The sequence below is a fragment of the Rhynchophorus ferrugineus genome, unplaced genomic scaffold (assembly GCF_030347505.1).
Source record: "Rhynchophorus ferrugineus isolate W39M unplaced genomic scaffold, kcgeb_rfMv2 rfM1, whole genome shotgun sequence".
NCBI lineage: Eukaryota > Metazoa > Arthropoda > Insecta > Coleoptera > Curculionidae > Rhynchophorus > Rhynchophorus ferrugineus.
Window position 1 is genome coordinate 42,551,008 of NW_027472580.1, and position 24,984 is coordinate 42,575,991.

At 31.9% G+C, this 24,984-nt stretch overlaps 2 protein-coding genes across 8 annotated transcripts in view; one reads left to right on the forward strand and one right to left on the reverse strand.

Annotated features, from left to right (window-relative positions):
- The window catches only part of LOC143197544 (uncharacterized), a 276,265-nt gene that overhangs the window by 145,763 nt on the left and 105,518 nt on the right, over window positions 1–24,984 (forward strand). The gene's annotated exons all lie outside the window — the stretch shown is intronic.
- LOC143197599 (uncharacterized) overlaps window positions 1–24,984 on the reverse strand; it is a 198,455-nt gene that overhangs the window by 24,482 nt on the left and 148,989 nt on the right. For all 7 annotated transcript variants that reach the window (XM_076406148.1, XM_076406158.1, XM_076406167.1 and 4 more), the window contains 6 exons: window positions 23,112–23,212; window positions 19,726–19,890; window positions 19,494–19,602; window positions 16,213–16,246; window positions 4,029–4,155; window positions 3,124–3,307 (listed from right to left, as the gene is read on the reverse strand). In XM_076406148.1, the coding sequence (XP_076262263.1) occupies window positions 3,124–3,307; window positions 4,029–4,155; window positions 16,213–16,246; window positions 19,494–19,602; window positions 19,726–19,890; window positions 23,112–23,212 (720 nt within the window). The remainder of the gene's footprint in view (window positions 1–3,123; window positions 3,308–4,028; window positions 4,156–16,212; window positions 16,247–19,493; window positions 19,603–19,725; window positions 19,891–23,111; window positions 23,213–24,984) is intronic.

Genomic DNA, 24,984 nt, shown 5'->3' on the forward strand with positions numbered 1-24,984 from the left:
GAAACTATGCTAACAATTTACGAAATACCAGTCGAATTTCTGGAATACAGCATTCATTAAAAAAATGTTTGTACAGAAATTTAGGGTCTTGTTAATCGAGAACTAGAGCAAATCATAAAGGACAATGCACGCGCCTGGAGAGTTTCGACTTCACCGAACGAAGTTTATCGTCTTGGCGTTCGGGTTTCGACGCTCTTTGTTAAAGAAAAAGAAAAAAGTCCACAATGAAATTATCCGCATTCAAAAATGTTATTAGGGGTGGCGGATGAAAAGGCAACCTTTATAAACACATAAGCAAAATTTAATGACAATCATTTCAACTTCAGAAGTTCTCAAATACATAATATATATAACGGTTCAATTTATTATGAATTTGAATTGAAAACTGAAACACATAAAAGCGAAATAACAAAATCATTGTTAATTTTTCAAGTTTTTTTCATATTTATACATCTATATTAGGTATATGAGTTGTATTAGATAATTATATGTATTCTGATCATTATTTTACTATACAAAACAAATATTGACAAACATTAATACAATATATATTTTAATAAATCATTTTCTTATAACTTTATTCCTTTTTTTTGATAACATCGGTTTTAACATCATTTCTCATAACATCATGTCGAAATAACTAGGTTGGTTTGACAGCTATCCAATCATGAGTCAATTTTCGCACTTCAGCATTTCTAAATCGTATGCTCAAGGTGCTATGTCTGGTGAATAGAGTGGGTACGGCAGAACTTTCCATTTAAACTGCACCAAATGTGGCCAAGCGTTTTCATGCAAGAGGACGACTTTGTATCAATTACTCGCTATCGTTGCAATAAATCGTTCAATTTGTTTCAACGTAATCTCTACCAAGAGCGAAAAAATCAATCCAACGCAGCTCATTTGATGATCATACCTCAGCGATTTCAATATTTTGTAAAACGATTTATCTTTTGCCCCAAAATAGACGAATAGACTAGCTTCAGCGATAGTTTCTTCATCCGAGCGAAACTTCTTACCGGTGAGCATATTTTTGAGGTCTGTAGCCAGTAGTCGCTGTGTGCAAAATTTGACGAATACAGTGGACGTGGTAGTAATTCGAAATTATGTAGTTTTGCCATTGTCTTGATTGACTTATGACACGATGCGTTATCTTGATGAAACATTTTTTTTCTATGCCGTATGCGGTTGCTTCTTTGCAATTGCGGCCTTCAAGCGCTCCAATAACTAACTATATAATATTCACTATTGCTGGTATTTCCCTTCTCAAAATAGTTGATGAATATTACACCATGCACATCCCATAATACTTAGGCCATAATCATTCCAGCCGATTATTGTGCTTTCGGGCGCATTGGACGAAGTTCACCAGTTGCTGTCCACTCAAATTACCATCGTTTTCCATTAATGTTCCATCAATTTCGGAGTGAAATGATGGATCCATTACTTCACTTTTCGATCATTCAAAAGGATTTTGTGGATTTTTTTCATGTTATCTATTGTTACCACCTCATTTGGACGTCCACTACGTTCTACATGATCAGTGTTTCTACGACAGTGTTTGAACTAACAAACCAACATTTTATTGTTGTCTCTGATGGAGAGACATTCACAACAGTTTTCAAGTCATTGCGTCGCTTGAACAGTATTTTGCCCATCAAAAAGCAGTATAAACTTAAAATATGAAATTATTTTTGATCCATTGTTTTGAAAATAACATAAGTAGTGTCACTCTTAGCACAATAATTCACAAACTTATGACTAAAAAATCAGGAAATTTTAACAGCTTTCTTTTGAAGGTTAGGACTAACTGAAAAAGCGATGAATGCAATAAAACTATCGCTATTTACGTGTTGGATCCGGGACTTTTCAGCCCATGTGTTATAATGTTGGTTTTCCTCTTTTTTCAAATGCACTTTAGGTCCAATAATGTCAACCTATTACAATTGTATAAAGAAGTAGCTTGTTTCTTTGTTTTTAGGGCAAGTTTTCCCATCAAATTAAACTTGATATTTTTATGAGATGAATATTCAAGTTTTCTTTTTATTTCGTTTAAGTATGTTGTTCTAGTTGATTTCGATTGACATTATTAGACATATCTAGCAGCATTTTCACTCGTTTCTAGCAGCTTATAATATGCAACACCCCTCCATGTGATACCACAATATGCACAGCAAAACTTAAATCGGTGTCAATGTGGATAGCTCTCCTGGATTAACCAATTTATTTTTTGTCTGGAAATCGGTTCGAAATGATATTTCGTGTGGTGTCCATTTTGCCTCCTTTTAGATCTTTTCCATTGCTTGTAAAAGTCTAAAAATATTTCATTCATCAACTTTTAAAGTATCTGAAAGTGCTGTGAAACTTGTAATAGTTTAAGCGGGATTTTTTAAGAAAATAAATTCCACCGAAATAAATGTTCCTTGTTATTGACTTCAAAACTATCTCTTTCAAATCAATGAAACTAAAAACGATAATTATGGTTTAAAATTGATTAGCATCTGAATACAGTGCACAATAGCATCTGAATACATAACACAATAACACTAAATAGAAAACTATCATTTTATATAGAAAAAATGTCAGTCATCAATTTAACTTATAGGTTAAGTTCTTTATATTGATACTTCACATTTTTATCAATACCTTTTATAATTATTTAATAAATTAATCATGTTTATGATGCACTCGTTTTATTACCAAAAATGCATCTCGTCCCTAAACATAATATTCGGACCAAAACTGGGGCCCAAAAGGATACTCATTTTGACAAGTTTTATAAATTGAGCGTACTATTGAATCATATAAAGGGCCATGGTGATTTGACATCAGATATTTTATAATAAACAAAAGGTCAAACAGACACTGCAAAAACAACATAGCTGTCACAAGCTGACAACATCGAACATTATCTGTGTTGAAAACTCTATATACGATACAATTAATTACTATCAAAATTAACAAAATATCATATAATATTAGATAGATTGTCATTCTTATTAGATTGTCAGTAAAGTAGTTTCAAAAGTAAAGTAATATATACTTACCTATTCGAAAAGACTTTCTTGACTGGCAGATATATTATAACTGATAAAAGAGATATATTTGAATACAATATTTTCTTACTTTGAATTCACCGGAGGAAAATCGAAAGACACAATTATCCATGTTGTTCTGTCCTCGACAACTGACCTCTAAAGAGGGTGTGGATATACTTTGCTTACTCTTATCGTTCAAATATTCGTTAGCATTTTTTAATAAACCACCCAAGACTTCGCTTGCTAATTTTCCTCTATTTTCACCATATGATCTAGAAAAAAATATACATATAAATCCTATAAAAATAATATTAAAAAGTTATGATTAATCAACAAAAACCTAATGACTAATGAAGAAACGGTTTCTTTATATAATATCAATAAATATTAAACTACATTCAATCATTTAATGAATTTAACAAATACAAAAACTTTACAAGCAACTCTGAATCAACTGAAGTTTGAAATAGACGTAGTAAAGCACACAATCGAACAAATGTGTCACGAAGCACGATTTGTTCATTACTTACGCCATCAAGATTTAGAAAAACACAAAGAAAATAATAAAATTCTCTAAGAAAATAAAACCTTACGAAGTAGATTTTATAGTATTTGTAACCATAAACTATAAGACCTTGAATAGATTCTCGTTGTTTTATACCAAGTAGTTTAGGATGATGTTCTATGTATAGCCACAGAGTGAATATCAATAATATCCTGCCAAAACTTCTTTATATTATTAAACGCTTAGACTTTTTTTTAATATCCTGGAAACAAAAACAAACTAGTTTCAGACTGTTCCGACCTATCATCTCAAGTTTTGAGCGGCACTTTAGTATTAATAAATATATCTCACTCAAAATGGGTCGATTTTCGAACTGCTCAAAACTGTATTCTATTTATAATTGAGTAACAAAACAGCGAGAGTTTATTCAATGTTTAAATAGATAATCAAAATATCAGTAACTATTAGCAGTAAGAAATAACATTAACCTTAATTCTGCCTCCTCATCAGCCAAAGATTCCATTACAGAGAAATCAATAATTATTGGATACAGATGATCGTGAAGTTTTGAAAGCACAATTCGTTTCACTTGTGGCCATATCTTCTCTGCCAGATCTACAAGTAACAATTACATATGATATTAAAAGTGTTCGTTACACTTTCTTAAATTGACATAAAAAATATGTTTAGAACTCTATTTATCTAAAATACGTTGATGTTTCTAAATATCAGAAAGTTTTCGGAGATCTAAAAAGTCCATACAAAACAACTATTATTAAGTATCCACTTTCATTTTATTTTATTAATAAGAGTAAAAGAGCCTCAATTTATACTTTATCAAATAGGTCGGATTTTATACTAAATAAAATATAATTGAGTAGAGTTTTAACTCACCATTTTGAGATGAAATATATGTGTGGCTGACAGTCATCGTATTTTATATGTTATATAAAAATCACGTTCTAGTTTGGTTCTAATTGGTTGTTAATTTTTGGATATCTGATATATTATTAATTATTACTAATTTATTATTAATTTGTTTATTATCGCATTTATTAGAATATGCTTTAAATTTAAATGATAGAAACATTGACGAATTTCATGATTGAAACTACCAAAACTAAATTAAAACAATAATTGGAGATTGTATGACTTCACATCACTGAGGCGCTTATACCGCACAATCAAAAAAATAAGACATGAAAAAATTTATTATCGGCATAATGCCCGATCACATCTAAAAACCGGTCAAAAATATTTAAAAATTCTCAGATATTCTATATGCCGTATTCTGTAAATGTGTCTCCGATCGACTACCACTTGTCTTGATATCATCATCTTTTTTTTCCTATATTTCAAATCGCTCTTTATGATTGCAATCCTTGTCTTTTTTGGGACTATTCGTTGCTACTCCCAAAAACTCAATTTCACCATAAAGGTCATTTTCATTTTACTGTACAAACAGATCTAAACCATCGTGATCTGCATATTTACAGTAACAGTGTGTTTTATTGAAACATTTCCCGCCTTACACATGCATTACCTTATAGAACCCAACTGTCAATGTTGAATGTCTGATGCAGCGCAGTATCAATTTTGCATTTCAAGTTGTTTTGCTTTTTTACATTAATTCTCAGTTCATACGACGACAAGAATATCCATATTCTCAAAATCTTTATCAATATAGCAGTGTTATCAACGAACATCAGATCCATATACTATGTAGTTATATAACATTATATACCATAATACTGCTATGTTGAAAAGCACTAGAGAGATAACATCTCCTTGACGAAGACGAGCGCGGATCGCAAGTGAATTCGACAAATGCCTTGCACTTTTACAGAACTAATAGAACCATCATAAGATGCCTGAGATAAATACTGTGAATTAATCCTTGCTGCGTTTGTGCACGTTAGAGAAATACAGATATTCTACAGAATTAAATGATTTTTAAAGGATATTTAGACTATTTTGGCTTAAGCTAACATTGATCCCAACAAAATGCTTCTTTAGATCTTAAACTTCATAACTGCGTTATCAGCATTGCTTTAACCATGACGCAATATTGAATGCTGTTGGAGTACTTTTATGTTAAGAATCGATATTATTCGATGATTCATAAACAATTAATGCACTTAGTTAAAATATAAAAGAAAACGCTCAAACCCATATTAAGGATACATCACTTAAAAAATATCTCCCGATTAGGCACATGCGCACTATCCTGCATAGAAATGCATAGAAAAGAATAAACTACGTTGCCTTCCTTTTCTAATGGAGTTACATTCTTTTCGAGTCGATCGGTATAGTCGATCAAGTCAAAACAACAAAAGAATCTAGAATAGATTTTGTGTTACATTAATAATTCTATAGTAATAATAATTAAATTGTTGTATTATTCTTAGTGGTTTAACTTACATTGGTTTTAAAATATGAAAGAACAAAGGTAAGTGCAGAACGTAAGGTTAAATTTTTAAAAGGTATAAAATCCAAACAGCATCAATTTTATTCATAGTGGGAATGTTAATTGCCAAATTTATAATACACAATTTTCAAGGACATCGATTAGGTATCAACATATACCAAAATTTAATGATAACCAGAACAGGTTTTGTTGAGGTTTGAGTAATTGTAGTAACTGGTAATAATTAGACATTTATTTTAAACAAAATATATTTTAGTAATGATTCAAATTTTATTTCATAGGTAAGATGTAGCTAGAATTTGTTGAGAGTGAAAGTCGAAGAATGTGAAATTCAGAGAATCAGAGAAGAAGAAGTTTTGCTGCATTTTGCTAATATATAAGAACAGTATATAGTGATACTATGAAATAATTAAATTTGCTAACAAAAGTAGACCTGGATCAAATAAATAAAATATAAAACTATCAATGACACCCTAATGATTTAATGACAAGGAAAATACAATGCATTATTATATAAGAGTATAGGTAAATAAATTATTGTTTTGTAAAAATAATGGTGTATTGACTGAGATTTCTTTCAGCTTAAAAGTACTCTAATCCATTCATTTTAGGCTAGTAAATATATAATATGTTAATTGAAAGCTCGAGGTAGTCAATTCATTAATGGAGTTTGTGGATCAAGAATAGTATCGATCATGGTTGATCATATTTGACATTTTCGTTTGGTTTTAACTATATATGCTGGTTTTGATCTAAAGATTTTGGTGTATTTTATGGCAATGTTTATTTATATGGTTCTTGGAGTTTTTGTTAATTGTTCAAATACGTAAATTAATTTAAATATGGTATTTTTTATAAAAATAGAAAGGCATAGAGAAATAATTGTTGTTGTTTCATTTTACTCAATAATTTTTTAAATAAAATGTGTTATTTAAAAAAAATCAATGTTTACTTCTCTCATTATATATAGTTTTAATGTTATATGAATTATTTATCAAATTTGGGTATATTTATGTATAAAAAATAATTTATATATAAAAAAGGAGTAAGTAAATGAAGCTGAATATATGCATGGGCTAAACTTTAATTATACTCTGTTTCTAAAATAAATGGAATCCAGTAGGCATGCATGCATGCGCCAAATCCGGATATATTTGTTTAGTAATGTATCCTCCCATATCATAGATTATGTTATTTGGAAGTTAATCGCTTCCATTGGACGCCGTTCATCATTTGTAAACGTATAACAACTTCTAAACAAATTTAGCCAAGAGTGCAGGAACAGGTCGCACGAGTAGTATATGGTACATTATCATTATCAAACTTGCTTGAAAACCTAAAATTGAAACCCCTCACTGTGATTTAATAAATTATGATGAATTGTGATGAAGGAGATATTTCGAGCGTCGTCACTTCGATTTTTTAAATTGGCCAATTATTTCAAAATATTTAGAATTACATACAAATATAGCAGAATTATCAGACTCCTCTATATAAATAAATTGATAAATAAAAATAAATATATAAATAATGATACAATATCAATATCAGTCAATTAAATATATTCCAAATATCGCTTATCCAATAATTTAAGAATATTACCGAAATAATTTAAGAGTCCTCGTTTAGTTTCAAAGTAAAGGATTACCCAAACTGGCCGGAAAACACGTTCCAACCAATTAAGGTTACAAAAGAGAACATATAAAAGAAATTTACATAAAAAATAAACTTCCAGTTCGCATGTGGGCATACGCGAAATTGCTGACAAAAAGAAAACGTTGATATCGATCTGCGGCCATGTGGGACAAATCCCGTAAAATCCTATGGCTTGGTAGGAAATTATTATATATATATATATATATATATATATATATATATATATATATATATATATATATTTCACATAGAAGAAAATGTAAAATTGATATTTTTAAAATAATTACTGCAAATGAAATAGTAAATCAACAAATTATAAGGGAAAAGCCATTAAAATCATTAATCGGTATTCTGGAACTATTCAGCACATGTGATATTATTGCTGTAGAACTTGCTGAGTATATTTCACCAAATTACAAACTTATCTATAATCATCAACAACTATTCTCACCTATTTACATATGTGAGTTGCTATATTTGATCCAAATCTGAGCAGTAATTAAATAGAATATTGCTTAGGTTGTAGAAAGTATGAACTTTTTGTTGTCTTAAGTTTTCACACTAAGAAGTGCTTACTTATCTACCATTTAACGATTCAAAACTATATTGTATTTTATCTTGTATGCTTGTATGTATAAAACACTTCCTCAGACCAATATTTACCATATAGGAAAAAAACAATAGTATTTTTTTACAAATAAGTGGTCAGTAGACAATGAATATCAGTTAAACGAATATATCGAATGGAGTTTTATACCTAAAAATATTTTCTTGTCAAATTTGCTTCATGTAATTTTTCTGACCGGAAATAAATAACACAAACATAAATAAGAATAAGATATTGAGTTTCATATAAATGAGAATTGAGATTACCTACAATTATCTATGTGAGAAGCATATATTTTCCAAATTTAGTCTAGATACTGTAATAGTCCTTGCGCCTTGTAGATACAGTCACTGCAAATGTAAGCGGGTTCGAAAACTGCTATTATATATCGAAATCATTGATGATGTAACAATACAAACGGGCGGCAATAATACAGGTTTTTCTCTAATTTTCCTTTTACTTATAATCATGATGATGTTGTTTACCACCTTTATCGCTAATAGTCTGGAACCGTTGCATAAAAGCGAATTTTAGTCGACATAAGACATTTAAAACATGGCTGTATTATCATCAGTTTCTTGTAAGTAATTTTAAATGGGTTCTTCGATTGATGAATTAGCAGAAAATTGTTCTTTAAATTCCTATAATATACAATTAAATTTATAAATTCTAAATGAACTTGTCTCTAATCCGCATATTTCACAATGGTTGAAACTGGTTGACACAATAAATATACTGTTGCTGTTAACTACGAGACCACTACACTTTTAATTATTATGTTTGGCATTTCGTTCAGAATTCAACAAATAGCATCTAACTCCGAAAATCTTGCGAAGCTTATTTACAAATTTGGATGTGGCTTGTTCAGATATCGGTTCCGACTAATTTATGTACGCAATAGACGGAAACACTTTTCAATAAACAGGTTATTCAAACAAATACTACTTTAGTTTCTTTCTTAGTTACTTCAAATATTACATATGCCAAATTATGTTTTAATTGTTTCTATATGCAAATTATTTTTATTTATATTTTGAGTTAGGAAACTTTTGGATTAGGAACCTTCACAGTCATACGCAGAAGCAACTATCAAGGACAAACAACGCATCGAGGACAAATAAACAAACATTCCTTTTTAGAAAATATCTAATTCTATAACATTTTCGATTGAAACAACTCATTTGTGCATATTCGCAAGGTAGCCAGTCAATTTATTAATTTCATCTGGTTTTATAAGAGATCGGGGGAGATACTCAACACAGAAGAAAAACTAGATGTACAGTGTAGGATATTTTAAGAACTCCTCATCTGAGTTTTAAGGTTGCTTTTCAAGGGAAATAGACTAGTTTTAAGAATCAACTTCATTTATTCATGATATGACTATTAATTATCAGAGTTTTAATTTTTAAATAACCCTTAGTAACACAATAATAATATTGTTAAACATTTAAGCTTTGAATAATCCCCCAGAATAAGATACCCAATTTACCAATTTAAGTACTGCAGTTATCAAAGTCGGGAGAAATACTCTTGTATTAACTTGGTAAACCTTTAGTGTACCTGAAAATGTTTTTTTATTTTCTGCTGATCCGAGTTTTTCTTCTTAATAGGAAATATTTCCATCATCAATGGTCAAAACTATGATTTTTAGACCAGAGTGTCTGAGGTGTCTGGGATAAGTATTCCACGACAAAATATCGGTGCCACTTGCAGCTAGTATATCTGCGAACCTTTTACCAGTTCCATCCATCCCATCAGGAAATCTCTTTGCATAGCCAGTCTCGTATTCATTCAACACGAAATTAATCGGATGGAGCTAGAACTCTTATAACATTATTGCCAATACTTTAAACATTTTATTATGGTATTGAGTAACAGGACCATCATTTAACAAATCACTAGAGGTTAGTGCAATAATAGTGCAGAAATATAGATTTTGTCCTCTTCTACCTTCAGTGTATACTACCACTGTGTGTTGTAATTGCTGTCTCGTCCCTCTGAAATGAATGATTGAAATTTTTCAACATGTTTTTGTTATTTTTTGCTAAAGCCGACGTTTATAACTGTATCGTTTTCTTTTTTTGTTTTCATGGGTTATCGGTGCACTATATTGAATTCATGACACAAATTTTTTTAAAAACTATCGTAGGCACAACTTCAGTGTGTTTTTGACACATTTTTTTAATGTTTTTGGATAGACATTATCGTGGCATATAGATTGCCTCTTTCGATATAATAACTAAACGCCGTCTCCCAATCTTCGCTTTTTCTCTCCACAATTGTCTAAAGGTTCGCTATTCTCGAGGAGATTCAGTTCATAGTCTAAGCAATCCTTTGTCTTTCTTCTATTCATAGGGATTAATATTTATGTTTTGATATCTTAATCTTTCCCCTACACCACTTTTTCAGATATTCTTCATACACAATTTTTTTCCTGTATGTCATATTCTGAAAAAGGCAAATTATACTATAATTAAATGTGTATAAATTATACTATAAAAGTTAAAAGACTAGAAATGTATATTGACTAAATAACACAACTACTGTACTGTCCTTAATGTTAACCAAAAAAATACTTTGATCTGAGGTTTCCCCTGTCATTTTACGAGGCGGAGATGATATGACAGTGGAGATAGTTTTTGCCTATAAAACAGAAAGAATCCTAACAGTATTTACAGTACGTAATTCAATTAAAAGAAATATCAGAATCTATGCACAAATAGTAAACATATAAATAAACAAAACTGCTATGCTGGCAACGTAACCAACGAACGCTATTTTAAAGGAATGCAAAACGCCAAGGGACGTAAAATTCGGGACAAATGTAGGTATAAATATTCCTCAAGAAAACGAAATATTATGCAATTTTATTTTTTATTGACATAAGTTGTTTATCTTAGTTTTTTAAGATGAATGATTTCGATATTTTATTAGATATTGTGTTTATTCAAAAATTATTGACACATGAACAGAATCTGCTTGGCGGCGGGACAGGGGAGATACGTGTTTCATGTTTAAGATACTATTATGACTAATTAAAAACATCTAAGCAATGGTTTACAAAAATATATTTTAAACATGTGAAAAATACAAAATAATATATACAGAAATCATTAAAAACTATTCTATATTCGTATTTTTAAGAATTTAAAAATTTAGTTACGTTTAAATTTTAACAAGTACAACGTCAGTATATCGAATACGAATTTTTCTGTTACGATACGAACCTAGGATCAGTAGGTTATTTTTCTTTTATGTAATTATTTGAGTCTTATTTTTAAATGCTATTATAAAAGACCAGAAATTGAATATTGAGTAATGGCAAGAAAATAATACCTGTTTTCTTTATATTCTTTGATGTAGTATCTCGTTAATAATGCTGACTAGCTCACATTGTGTACCGCTTTTGGTTTCATACTAAATGTAACAAGTATGAAAATGCATGCATAATTTAAATTCGAGCCGGATGGTCTTTATGTTAAACTGAAAAGTGGAGAAGAGCCTCATGCATTGTTTTCAATATAAATTGAAAATTTAGGTACTCAAATATAGGGAAATTTTCGTTACTAGTAACACAGCGATATAATAAATTATTTTTAATTATATTTATAAGCAATTTAATTTTTTGTTTTCCATTGATGTTTTATAGTCTATTGCTAACCATTAAATATTCCGATGGCATTAAAGTATTAAGTAAAACAATAAATAAAAAAGGCCCTTTATGTATCATTTTATAGGGGAAAGAAAAAGAACATAAAGCGATGAAAAATGATTACTTCAAACTGACACCTAATCATCATAAGTAAATTTAGTTACGGCAAATTTTAAGAAACAAACAATGACCTTCAGGCACAGTTTGCACAACTAAAGCATGAAACTAACACTTCTCACATATATTTCAAAATAATTCTTCATGATTAAGTGCGATACGTACAATACATCAAAAAGTTAATTTCAGAATAAAAACCTACACAGTGGTTCATAATTCTATCATTAGTTTCGCATTGGAACCACTTTTATTGACTATAGACATGATATACCTGACGTTTCGCAAGCGTTATACATTGCATCTTCAGGGCAAGATGTATTCCTTGCATCCTAGTCGATACAGATCCTGCTTTTCATGGTTCAATGAATCTTTAAAAAATTTGAGAGAATGTCATGCCAGATAAGGCTGGTCAGATGGCCCTCAAAATAAACATGTAGAGTAACTAAAACCAGTGTTCAACAGCTGACTGCTGTTCTGATATCATACCATTCTCCTTTTTAACTAATGAATTCATGAGCATATCATTCTCCCAGTTTCTCCACATTCCGTCATCCTCAGGGAACCGACATCTGATCCTATTAGCGGATACCCCTTAATTTTGGCACTACCATGCATCTGAGTCATCTTCCTATGAGCTGCGATATTACTTTGGTGTTCTGTTTCTTCAGTACTTACTGCAGTACCTTTACTACGACGTTTTATTCTTTAAAAAAACAGAAGGACTCCAATTGACACTTTTCTGTCTTATCTTCTTCTATTTTGTTTTTGATAGTAGGTGAGAATAGGGATTTTATCACGGTGTTGTCGTCTTCTAAGGCACCTAGGGAGAACCTTACACTGAGCATGTTTGTGAAACTCTTCACGAATGGGATGCGTGTTGACGTTCCTCATAAGCCATGGGGCATTGATTAACGCGCAGAATTTTTTGGATTGGAATACTTGAAATAATGCAAGTTGTCTCTAAGAGACATACCTGTACAATTGGGAGTTTACTTTTTCTGCAAAGGAATGGAAGGAGTAGGCTGTACACTCCATCGCCTCTGCAGATACCGTGCTGAATTTAGATACTATGTGGAGCCAGGGGATAGGGACTTTATCGATTTGGAGGCGATAAGCGCAGAACTCCTTGTTGCGGTGGAACAGAATAGCCTGAGTTTTGCTCGGGTTTATCTGCAGCCGCCAGAATTTGTACCTCGCAATCGCCTAGTGCAATTGGACTTGAAGTCTGTCGCGAATAGCGTCGGAACTGCTGAACTGTCGGAAGAAAGCTGTATCATCTGCATAAAATGATGCGTGGGAATGTTTGCGGAGTGGGAAATCAGCCAAAAGGTTAAACAGGGTGCACCTTGCGGGACTCCTATGGAGATCTGTTTTCGAGAGGAGACTGTGTCACCGATCCTAACTTCAAAGGATCTACCGTCCAAGTATAAATCAATCAGGGAGATTAGGTCATTCGGTAGACCAAGCCGTTTCGCTTTGAATGATAGATAGTTGTGCCATACTTGATCGAAAGCTTTGGAAATATCTAAAAAGATGGCTCCAGTTTTTCGACCTTTTCTTATTGTCGGGTGAATTGTTGCTGCGATTAAAGCAGCTTGATGAAGGCTTGAGTGTTTGGCATGGAAACCGAATTGTTCGTTCGGGATTATGGGATGCGCGTCTGTGAAACTGCTTAAAACGTATATTTTTCAACAAATTTGGAAAATAAACTAATCGGGCTAATGGGCCTCTAGTCAAATTGATTCGACTTGGCTTTCTTTTTTGGAATGACAGCGACAGGCGCATGTTTCCAATTCTTTGGGAAAATGCTTTAACCTCAGGATGGAGTTGATGATGTTGGCAAGCTCTGATAGTTGCTTGCTAGTGAGGTTTTTCAGATGTTTTACTCTTATAGCATCAGGGCCTGAAGCTTTATTAGAGGACAGATGTTTTATCAAGAGTTGAAGGTCTCTGGGAGACACTATGCTCTTCAAAAGATACACTGATTGGAAGTTTTTCCTCTTCAGAGAAGGGATAGTGTCATTTATAATGAACAACGTCTGTGAGGGTGGGCCAAGAGATGAATTGCATTTCATTTATTTCTCAAATGAATTATCGAGAAACTCGGCTTTTCCGGATTTGTTAAGGCGATGACCGTGGAGGAATCGGCCTTTAGAGGGGGGATTGCGTTCGAATTTTTCCCCATTGTGGTTTTTGGCGACGCTCCAGAGGTCATGTGGGACAGTGGGGTTACCTAGATTTTGAAGAAATGATTCCCACTTCTTCTAATTTCAGGATCTAATCCTGTCCCTGACTTCTCTGATTGTGCACTGTGCCACGCGTTTATCCTCAGGATCCAGAGTAGCGCGAGCTCTTCTCGCTAATCGGTCCTTGTACCTGATTAGTTCTTTTATTTCTCTATGGAGGTTAAGTTGAAAAGGTTCAGAACTGCATGTTTTAACAGCTCTGTCTGCGGGTGTTTGGATATCTAGAATGAGTTTATAGACTGCTCTTTCTAGCTCGTCTGGAGAATTTATACTTGGGGTAGGATCTGTATGCTGAATCTCGAGTTGAAACAAATTCCAGTCGGTAGGTTTCTTGAGTTTGGGAGAGATGGAACTTAGGAGAAAGTCACAGTAAGGAGTACTGACCTGAATGGTCGGAATCGACGTCTTGGAGTACTTGCAAGTCGAAAGTTTGATTCGTATTTTGAGAAATGAAGAAGTCAATTATTGTTGATAGATTGGTGGTGTCGGTGGAATAGTGGGTTGGTTCGCTTGAAGCTTTTACAGTATTTGGTCTGTTGGTGCTCAAAAGTGGATGTAATGGAATAATGACTTAAATTCATCTTCAATGAATCGATCGTTTTTGTGGTAGACTGATGTGAATTGAATTCGCTTTCAATGACGGGGATGGCTGTGCCTCCGCGTTGGCTTGTTGTTTTTTTGTTTCGATAAACCGAACAATTTGGGATCTTGAATCGGATGGAGGGTTTTATAATGTCTTCCTGGATAAGCAAAATGCCGACATTGAGTGAAATTAATTCTCAAGAATCCGTTTTGGATGTGATTAAGACTCTATATATTAAGGAATTAGGGCAGGCTAATTGTTGGAATAGGCGATGCATATCTACAGGTAACATATTTGTCTGTCTATGTTGATTTTCTGTAAACCTGATGTTCTAGGGCTGAAATCATCGAACTGAAATATCTAAGAAAGAAATCTCAAGACTTTTATCGGTCTGCATGGTGGATTGGATATTAGCATGTTGACTATTCATAAGAATTCTTTGAGTTTTTCCATTTCATTGCCGTAAATGGCCCTTACGTTGTGTACATATCTAAACCCACTAAAATAATGTTCCAAGAAGATCTTATGTATAAATAATCTGTAATTTCTTAGGAAGATTATTTATAGGGTGGAATTTAGCGCGATCATAATTGATATCTACGATGTTGCTGAAAACTGGAGTTAATGAGGAATTAATGATTTTCAAGGAGTTGACAGTTTTATGATGTTTTGTTCTAAATCAGAATTATTTAGGAAAATAGTAGTGTTTTTTCAATCCTTGAAATTTTCCTTTTGAAGGGGGCCTTTTCCAAAAATCCCGTTTCTCCAATACGACCATAGCGTTTCATTTGCTAACTAATGTAGTGGCGATTGTGAATTCCAGATTCCACATTGTGAATTAGAGCTGGCGCTTTTGTAGAAGATTCAATATTCTTAACTAAATTGACTTAATTTAACAAAACTTCTCCATTTGATTTACAGAACCGGAAATCGTCCAGAAGATTCAGTTCTTAACAATTTAGAATCATCAGATATCTCTTGTCAATAAACACAGGTCCAATATGTAGACCAATAGTTTAAAAAGATTAGTTGATCAGACAATGAAAAATAACGTCAAAAAAATTTAAGTAAACTAAGAAATAGTTTATATCGAACATTTTTAGGAAAAAATTAAAAATAATTCTGACAATAAATCAGACGTTATTATATCGTCAAAATTCTAATCTATTCGTCAAGTCGTTCAATTTAAAGTCAATAACGCTTAACAAAACGAAAAATAAACATTTTTTTAAATAATATCGCCATTTATTAATCTGAGTTTCATTTCGAGCGAGGCGAATCTTGCTTTCGTGAAACTGATTTTAGGCACGCCTTCAAAAACGATTATGTAAATCACACCCATAGGAAACTCTTTTTTCGACAAAAATTTTAAAATTCACTTACCGCCTGATGAAGTGGCAAATTCCATTTTCGGCACCTTTAAAAAAAGATCTTTATGAGCATAGGTCCTTAGAGGGGAAAAAGTTTTTTTATAAAGTTTTGTATCGCTAAGAAATGTCGAGAACGTTCAATATGTAATGTAATGTTTTATTATTCTTCGTCCAATTCCATTCAAATTGAAACTGTTATATATTGTTATATACTGTGATTAAAAAATAATGAAACGTAATTTTTTTATGGTTTTAATACAAAGTTCATGCGCCGGCTCAACTCATAAAAAAGACATGATTTCAATGAAAATTGCTAATGATGTTTGTGGTGTCGGTCGAAGGAGGCCGGAATTATGGGCTGATAACTGCTAAGTTTTTTCATCACCATAGTATTCATTATCACACAGTATTGATTCTTCTCGATATTTTTATCAAAAATACAATACTATTCACCTAATTTCTCTAAAATTCTTACCTTCAAATCAAAAACCCCTTTATATCATGTGCTTACATATATTTTGATTGGTGAAAATGAAAATATATCAATGTCAACAGCTATTATAAAACCATCAAAGAACTTTCAGACCGCTCAGCAACTCATTAATCAACTAACGTTCGTAAAGACGTTTTGTATATATGCGATGACAAAGATCCGAAATTTCTTTTTTATTTTTAACTGGAAAGGCCACATTGAAATGTATCAATATCGAAATTTCACTGCTTTGTAGGCAAAAAAAGAAAAGTTTTCTGTGGCGTATTGTTTTCAGTCATGAAAAATGGATTTATTACTACAATGCCAAGCAGAAAAATGGAAGCTGAAAAGTATTACTGCACATATGGTTGGATGATTAAAATGTAGTATATTATGAGCTTCTAGAACCAAATGAAACTGTTACTAAGATGTTTATCGACAACTACAGAACAAATTTAGAAATATCAGTAAAAGCGAATAACAGAGGCATAGTTCCTTGCATGCGAATGATCACATGTTGCAAGGGTTGTAAGGATACAATGTTCCAGCTTTAATATCAAATTTTGCCGATCCAACATACTCTCAAGACCTAGAATCTTCTGATCGCTTGTTCAGATCAATTCAGTATAAGCTTAACGGGAACATGATTTCGAAATGCTGCAGAATTACGAGGACAGATTGATAATCGTTACCAAACCAACATTGTTCTTTCAATACCATATCGCCTACGTTGGCAGAAAGATGTTATGAAATAAGAAAATGATGGAAAATATTTGTATTAATATTTATTGTACTAATGTTTGTTAATGAGGTTCTAAAAATTAAAAATAAACAAAATTGAAAAAATGATCACTTAATATGATATAAGACTAATAGAACAAAAATCATGTAAAAAACGAAATTGAACTCAACAACTACTTCAAAGGGCGCTTAAATGTTTTATTATTTATTTTATATATTCATTAAAAGACAATATTTTTTGACCACAGTAGTTTATATTTAATATATAATGGATGCTCAAATATTATCAAATTTCGATTATTCTACTTTGGTTTTAATAACACTTTGAAGTTTCATTTATAAAATAATTTAAAACATTCATATTTTAATGGCTCAAAGAATAACAAACAAAATTTATAAAAAATATTTCACCTATAAAAATCAAGCACCACTGGATAGCATGGTGAAAGTATCAAATTGATTAAGCCTATTAAAATAATTTCTTAAGAAAACATCTAGGTAAAGAGGAAATTTCCTTTCATCAGTAGACTTGTAATGTATAAATAATTTTTTTTTCTTTTCGACAGCAAAGAAGTATAATTATAATTTAAAAATATAACATTTTTCTTGCATATAGCGAAAATGTATGAATGGAGGAGCAAAATGCAATTATCGTGAATTAAAAAATCTTATTAACCATGCACAACAAATGTTGTTTGGTTAAAACATTTTAATTAATTAATTTTGAGAAATCACTCAATGAACGATCTTCTGTTATCTAAGAAATGAAATTGTTACAGCAAAATGTTCGTATAAGAATTTACTATGTTTTATGATCCTAAGAAAAATAAATTATGTAGATCCCGCACCATAGTTAGATAGGGTTTAAAAATGGCTTAAAAAATTCAAGAAAGATGTACAGAAGAATTATGAAAATGCTATAATGATATAATATTATTATAATGAAGAAACTGGCGGAAAGGTATAAAATGTCTCCTCGTAACATATTGATAGTTCGTTTAAAATTCCTCTATAAGCTTCAAATATGTTGAATGTGGCCATCAAAATATTAGTCATGAAACAATATCGTTAGATACACTGTTACGTACACAGTAATTTTTGAGAAGCACGGACCTATTGCTAACAAATAATTCAAAGGGGCACAGTACTGTTATCATTACAATATACATTAAAATTAATGACAATTATTTGTTTAATTTTTTCTGTGAAGTGCATTTCTGTGAAAATCTGGTGATGTGTCGTCCCATATACCAGCAACTCTTCAGTATATAGTTAAAAGAATATCATAGACATAAAACAACCTCCTTACTCGCCCAATTTGATAATGTATCAGTTCTGGTATTTTTCCAAGCTTAAATAGTATATTACACCACAAGGGCCGAAAGTAGAATTTTCGGCTTCGCCTCGGGAATCATGACGAGCAGGACCGAGATTTCAACTTTTGGCCCATGTGGTGTATACGATTTTTTTCAAAGCCGGTCGAAAGTACGTTATTAACAACATTCAAAACAACATTGATGATTATTTTTAAGGTTAGAGGTAGCAACGTTAATGACGGCGGTAAAAAATTTGTTGTAGCGACAGAATAAATAGTCCTTAGTTATGAGTACAAATACGCATAAGAAATTCTTTCCTCCTGCCGTTATAGAGGGCGCGGGTGTACTTCTCATAGGGAGTAAATGTTTAACTTTCTTCCCTGTTATTAGGGACGAAAGTACGTACATTCGACCAAGGTATGAAAAAAATTATTTTTGTAAAAAACATCTAGTCAGAAAGAGAAATTGATATCCTGATAAGTATTATCTGGAGAGTTTTAACGCCCGCTAGCTGAATGCTTTACGTCATGCAAGTATATTATTGGAGACGGATATTATATTGAACATATTTGAAGTAAAAATTCTAACAACTCGTATAAATTGTTTCAATTCTCAATAATTGTTGCTTCTCCTTCATGTTACTCTGTAAAAAGTTACGTGCAAAATCGAATTTTCAATTAACAATAAGAAAGGTATTCCACATATCGCTTGTTAAACAATTGTAAATATAATTTAACTTTTATAAACATGATGTATTTAACTTACCTTTAGGTCTCCGTAATTACATTTTACATCCAAGAATTCAGGAACAAATGAATCTGATATTATTACTAAACCAATATTTCCTTCAATAGTCACATCAGATACGTTTATTCTGAAAGTAGCATAATATTGAACAATAATAAGTAAATCTGCTAGAGAATAATAATAATTTAATATTTAATGAAGTTACTAATAATTCGAATAAGTAATTGTTAATTAATATATTGATACTCACTTTATATCCGAAGCAGGATGAGCTAGATTATTATCGAAACAATTTCCAACAACTTGCAAATCAAACGGTGAAAACTGAACAGCTATAGACAGGTTGGGTAAATCGAGCTCAAACTTGCTCGGCAAAAACACCGGAATCCATGGGAGTTTCAGATCAGTACATACTCTGGAATAACAGTAAAAAGTATCTAAATAATATTTAAAATTACTAACAAGTAATACATATTAATACGGAATCTGGTTATTGTAAAATGACGGAACTCCGAAACAAATTTAACAAACATTGAATAATATATCGATTTTAGTCACATTTAAGTCACAAGAATGAAGTGCTTAATCAAGAAGAGCTCAAAGAACAACATCAACGAAAACTGTTCAGTTTAAAACTGAAATTATATTAAGGTAATAATAATATTATGTGTAGCTTCGACAACATTGTTAAATGGGAACAATCCGACGACTCACCCTCTATAGCACAATTGAGTATTTTTTTATAACATCCTTATTAGATACGCTTAGTATAATCATAATTATAAATTAATTTATTACTACATTTCATTTGTATTTGGGCTAATTCACAAGCAAGACTAGTGCGAGAAAATACAACAATATGTATTCCTCAATTATAAAATTATAATAACTTATTAGCTATAGTATACACTAAAGGTAAAGATTTTATATAAATTCGTATGGTTTGGTTCGCTTCAATTTCCTGACATCCGGCGCGTTATCCAGTAGTTGTATTGCTTCAACGTTAGTACGATTTAGTAATCTTCTTTCGTGTTTCAATGCGAAATCTTGGATAACTTGGCAAATCCATTTGATTTCCAGGTCATCATGCAGTTCTTAGTTGGTTACGTAGAGATAAGCATTGGTAATCAATCAAAGAACCTTGTTTTCACAGCGTTGGATGAGTAGTTGATTTGAATTTTTAGTGCATATTGCTTTGAATTGAATGTCTAACATAAATTGTTAGTTGCGATTAAGTGTCTCAGCTAATACATAATATCCCAAGTAGAAGCAGCCAGGCTCCAATCATGTGCCCAAGCTTGGGTCAGTACTGGCGAAACCAAGTTTGGCTAGTGTTGGCCCAAATTTGAGCCTAGTCTGGATATGTTGTATTTTCCAACATTAAATATTACCATATTATATTCCATTTAGTAAAAGTTGCGGTATTTTTACTTAAACAATTTGCGTTATTTTCAAAACCATGCAGCGTTTCACAAATCGATGAACAAATCAAGTGAATTCTGTGCTACCAAATATCCAAATAGATGTTGAAAATGTTACAAATTTTATAGTCAATAAAAGTTTTAAAAAGTTAGAAGAATACTGAATTAAATGTAACACAGAGAGTACATCAATGAATAAAATAAATTAATTTTGCTTAAAAGTTATTAGTTTATTAATTATCCCCACAATGTATAAAGTATTAAGCAGACGGTCCCACATGGGCATACTGCCATAAATCATATAGATGCATAAAATGCGTAGGAGAACATACAACTGTAAAATTTACTAGGAAAGTTGGAGATGATAAAAATACTTGTATTAACTGTAACGGCGATCATCCAGCGAATTACAAAGATTGCCCGTTTCACAAGCAACTAATTACAACAACTACTACAGAAAAAACTCGAGTTACAGGAAGAAAGATATCAGCAGTAACAAAAGCAGCCCACACCAACCAGTCTATTCGATAGACCAAGTCAACCAGATATATCGTATGCTCAAATCAGACTAAAGATATCCAAACAACACCACAACTTATTGAAGTTGTCAGCAACATCATTAAACTGAAAGAAATTATGAGAAAACTAATGGAACAAGTTACTACGATGTTTAGTTCACTCACCGTCATCCAATGCTAATAACTCAGTACCTAAAATATGAAATCGCTATCTGGATTGCAAAGGACCTACAACAATATGCCAGGGACTAAAAAGGTTTATAACTGAACAAAACAATGACATAATGATGATTTCCGAAACACACTTCACAGATAAACACTACCTACGAATCTTCAAACACAATCTTTATCATACAAAACACCCAGATGATAAAGCACATGGAGATACTTATCCACGAAGACACCACAATGAGAGAAAAGATTTTAGCAAAAATTACCTAAACAACATATCCTATCCTTAGAATAAATTCATGGGCCAATGACAATGTCGATTTATTTTCCACCTAAACGTAACTATCTAAACAGAACAATTTCAAGCCTTTTTGAACATGTTAGGTAATTGATGTATTTCCGGAAGAGATTACAATGCCAAACAATTAAGGTGGGGATCAAAATTAATGACTAAAATAATAAAAAACTAAAATTAATAAAAGTGTTGGCTATTCGCATCTTTTTCATAGAAAATCAACTTACACCATTTAACCATTAAACGATTGAGGAACTCTGTATTATTACTTGACGACCGGTTAGGATCTATAGGTTGTCAATATATTGTTCTAAACTTTGAACTACTTACAATACAATACAAATAGTTCTACACTACAAAGCTAAAATTAGTTTTTCAAACATAAATTTACACCATTCGCTTTACACACAAAAAATATAATGAATGAACCTGATTATCATCAGAATTCAATTCGAACGAATGCTTTTAAAATAAAGTTTCTCTGAACTTCTGTAAGCGTCGTGCTTTTCTTTTCTTGTCGAGGTAAATTAGTATTCGAGAACCACAATTCTTCCGAAGCTGGGCTATTTTTAACTACTTTAAAAGGTTGATCTCGGATTACTAAAAGAGGAAAAAAAGGTGTCGGTCCCTTTTTTTCACCCAAGGGTGATATCTAACATTTTTGAAATAAATTATATTGAATCAGATAAAATATGTTTTCTAAAAATAGAAAAGAAATTATATTAATAAACTGTTATTATTTTATTCATGAACCTAATTTTTTCTGCCTAGACCCACTGCTTAAACTGGGCTTCAAATCACAGATCTCAGCCATCGATTGTCTCTGGTTAACATCGTATGGAATAGTGACAATATATAACTCTAGCCTAACACTGACCTGGCTAAAACTATTTTGTTGTCAATAAACAAAAACACAGGACTTGAGCTTGCGGAATCACTACCCCCGCCAACTGCAGTAAAAATATTATATTATTTGCCTGTTATATAAAACGAGAAAGGAAAGTTTATTTTCATAACAGGTTATATACGCATGATACTTTTAAAGGTTAAAACATAAATGGTGTACTCAATAAGTTTCCGTGCTTGAAAATAATTATCTTTAGTTATGTAAACTGATGATATCTTTGTCAACTGGTACCTCATAAATGACACAAAAAAATTGACGTTATAATATATTTGTTAGTTTATTTTTGTTCCTGTATTTCATAACTAAATTATTTACAAAACTTACATTTTAACATCGCCATCATTGACTGTTATTGGGTCCAATGGATGTACTGTCTGGATAAACTCTTTGCGTCGTTCAGTCCTTTCCATCTCATTTTGGAATCTCTGTAACCAGAAAAATGATATAACTAACACATTCTTTAGAGAGGATGATTCAAATAATATGAAGAGGTGTCATATATACAGCATTTATGTATAAGGTGTTGAACCACCATTTGCTTTTACAACAGCTGCGATTATTCACGAAATAGATTCATAGAATGTCTCAATAGTTTCCAATAGAAGGTTGTATTCTTGTAACAAACACATCCGCCAATTGCTTCAGTGATATTGGAGATAGAAATCTTCTCCTCGCTCTCTGACCTAAAACAACCCATAACAGTTCAATTGGGGGAAGGTCCTCTGACCAGGGAAGAAGTTTGATTATATGTTAATGTTCATCAAATGAAGACTAAACTTTTTGTCTGTGTGTATGAGTCCATTATCGTTATGGAATACGGTAGTAATATGCTAATCATAGAAAGAACTTCATCATTGAAGATGTCAAATAATCATTCGCAGTAATCCGATCAGTGATATAAATCAGGAGACCAGCTGTGTACAAGGATATTGCTGACCAAATAATAACGGAACCTCTCCATACTTGACTATAGTAATAAGGCAGTCTCAACAATTGTGTTGAGCTTCTAAAAAGTTACCTTACCTTTCATAGAAATCAATGTAAACGATCATTAATCGGACCAAGTGTCTAGGTTTTATGATATTTTGCGATGATTGATGATGTTGATATTTTATCACGTGCGGATTTTACATATTTTAGCCACAGATATAACAGCTAACAAACCACAAACGTCTTGAGCTCTTTCAAAGTCTGATAGATGTCGATTGTTTTTTTACCGTAGCAATAAACCGTAAAAATAACCTACAAGACTTAGAATGTAAACCGATCAATACATACCTGTCGCATTATTTACAGGGAAGCAGTGTTGGTAGCATAAAATAACATGTACTGTATTGCATGATGTTCATATTATTTTGTCTATTTATTAGTGTATTATTAATTATAACTTGCCTCTAAACTTTGGAAAAATTACATTTTAGGAATAATTTTAACTTTCTTTTCCTTTTATGGCTAACATCAAAATGTACTTTTTTAATGTGGGCTTCGAACCACGGTCTTCGGCATTCAGCCTACCCAATGGAATGGAACCATTTTAGAAATCAGCCCAGAAGACATCCGGTCTTACCCAGCCTGTTAGTGGCGAGACTGGGATCATTTTCCTTGTCGGATTTTACACTCTTGCCTAATTACAATCACAAACATAAATTTACGACTATACCCTAGCAGGATTCGAACATGCGACTATCGCAACTGGAGAGCCATCCTGTCGCCTTAACCAAGCCGGCATCAAAATGAATATCAAAGACAAAGAGCCCTCATATCCGCATTATTATTTCCAGTGCATGGTATCTAAATATGTTTTAACTAGATCTAAGTAGTGTAAAATAGATGAGAATTCCTTGCTGAAAAATACCATTGTCAATTTCTTAAATATATTCCAGCCCTATTTCTACAATAAATTTTCATGGATAACGATTTTCACTTATGAATTCACTTAGTTTAAGTACTTCATAGTAGATCACACCTTTCTGATTCTACGAGGAATCACACATTCAAATAATAGACAGCGTGAGTTTGTATTTGTCTCTTTGTAATTAATGTTGACAGTACGGAGGGCTTAAACTTTAAGCTACCGATAAAGATATTTAAAAGACAAAGAACCGAATATGTATAGGAATTCAAAAAGACCTATGCCTGATATATAGATAATACCGCCCTTTAAAGTAAACCTGGCCTTTTTAAGCCATAAAGCAAT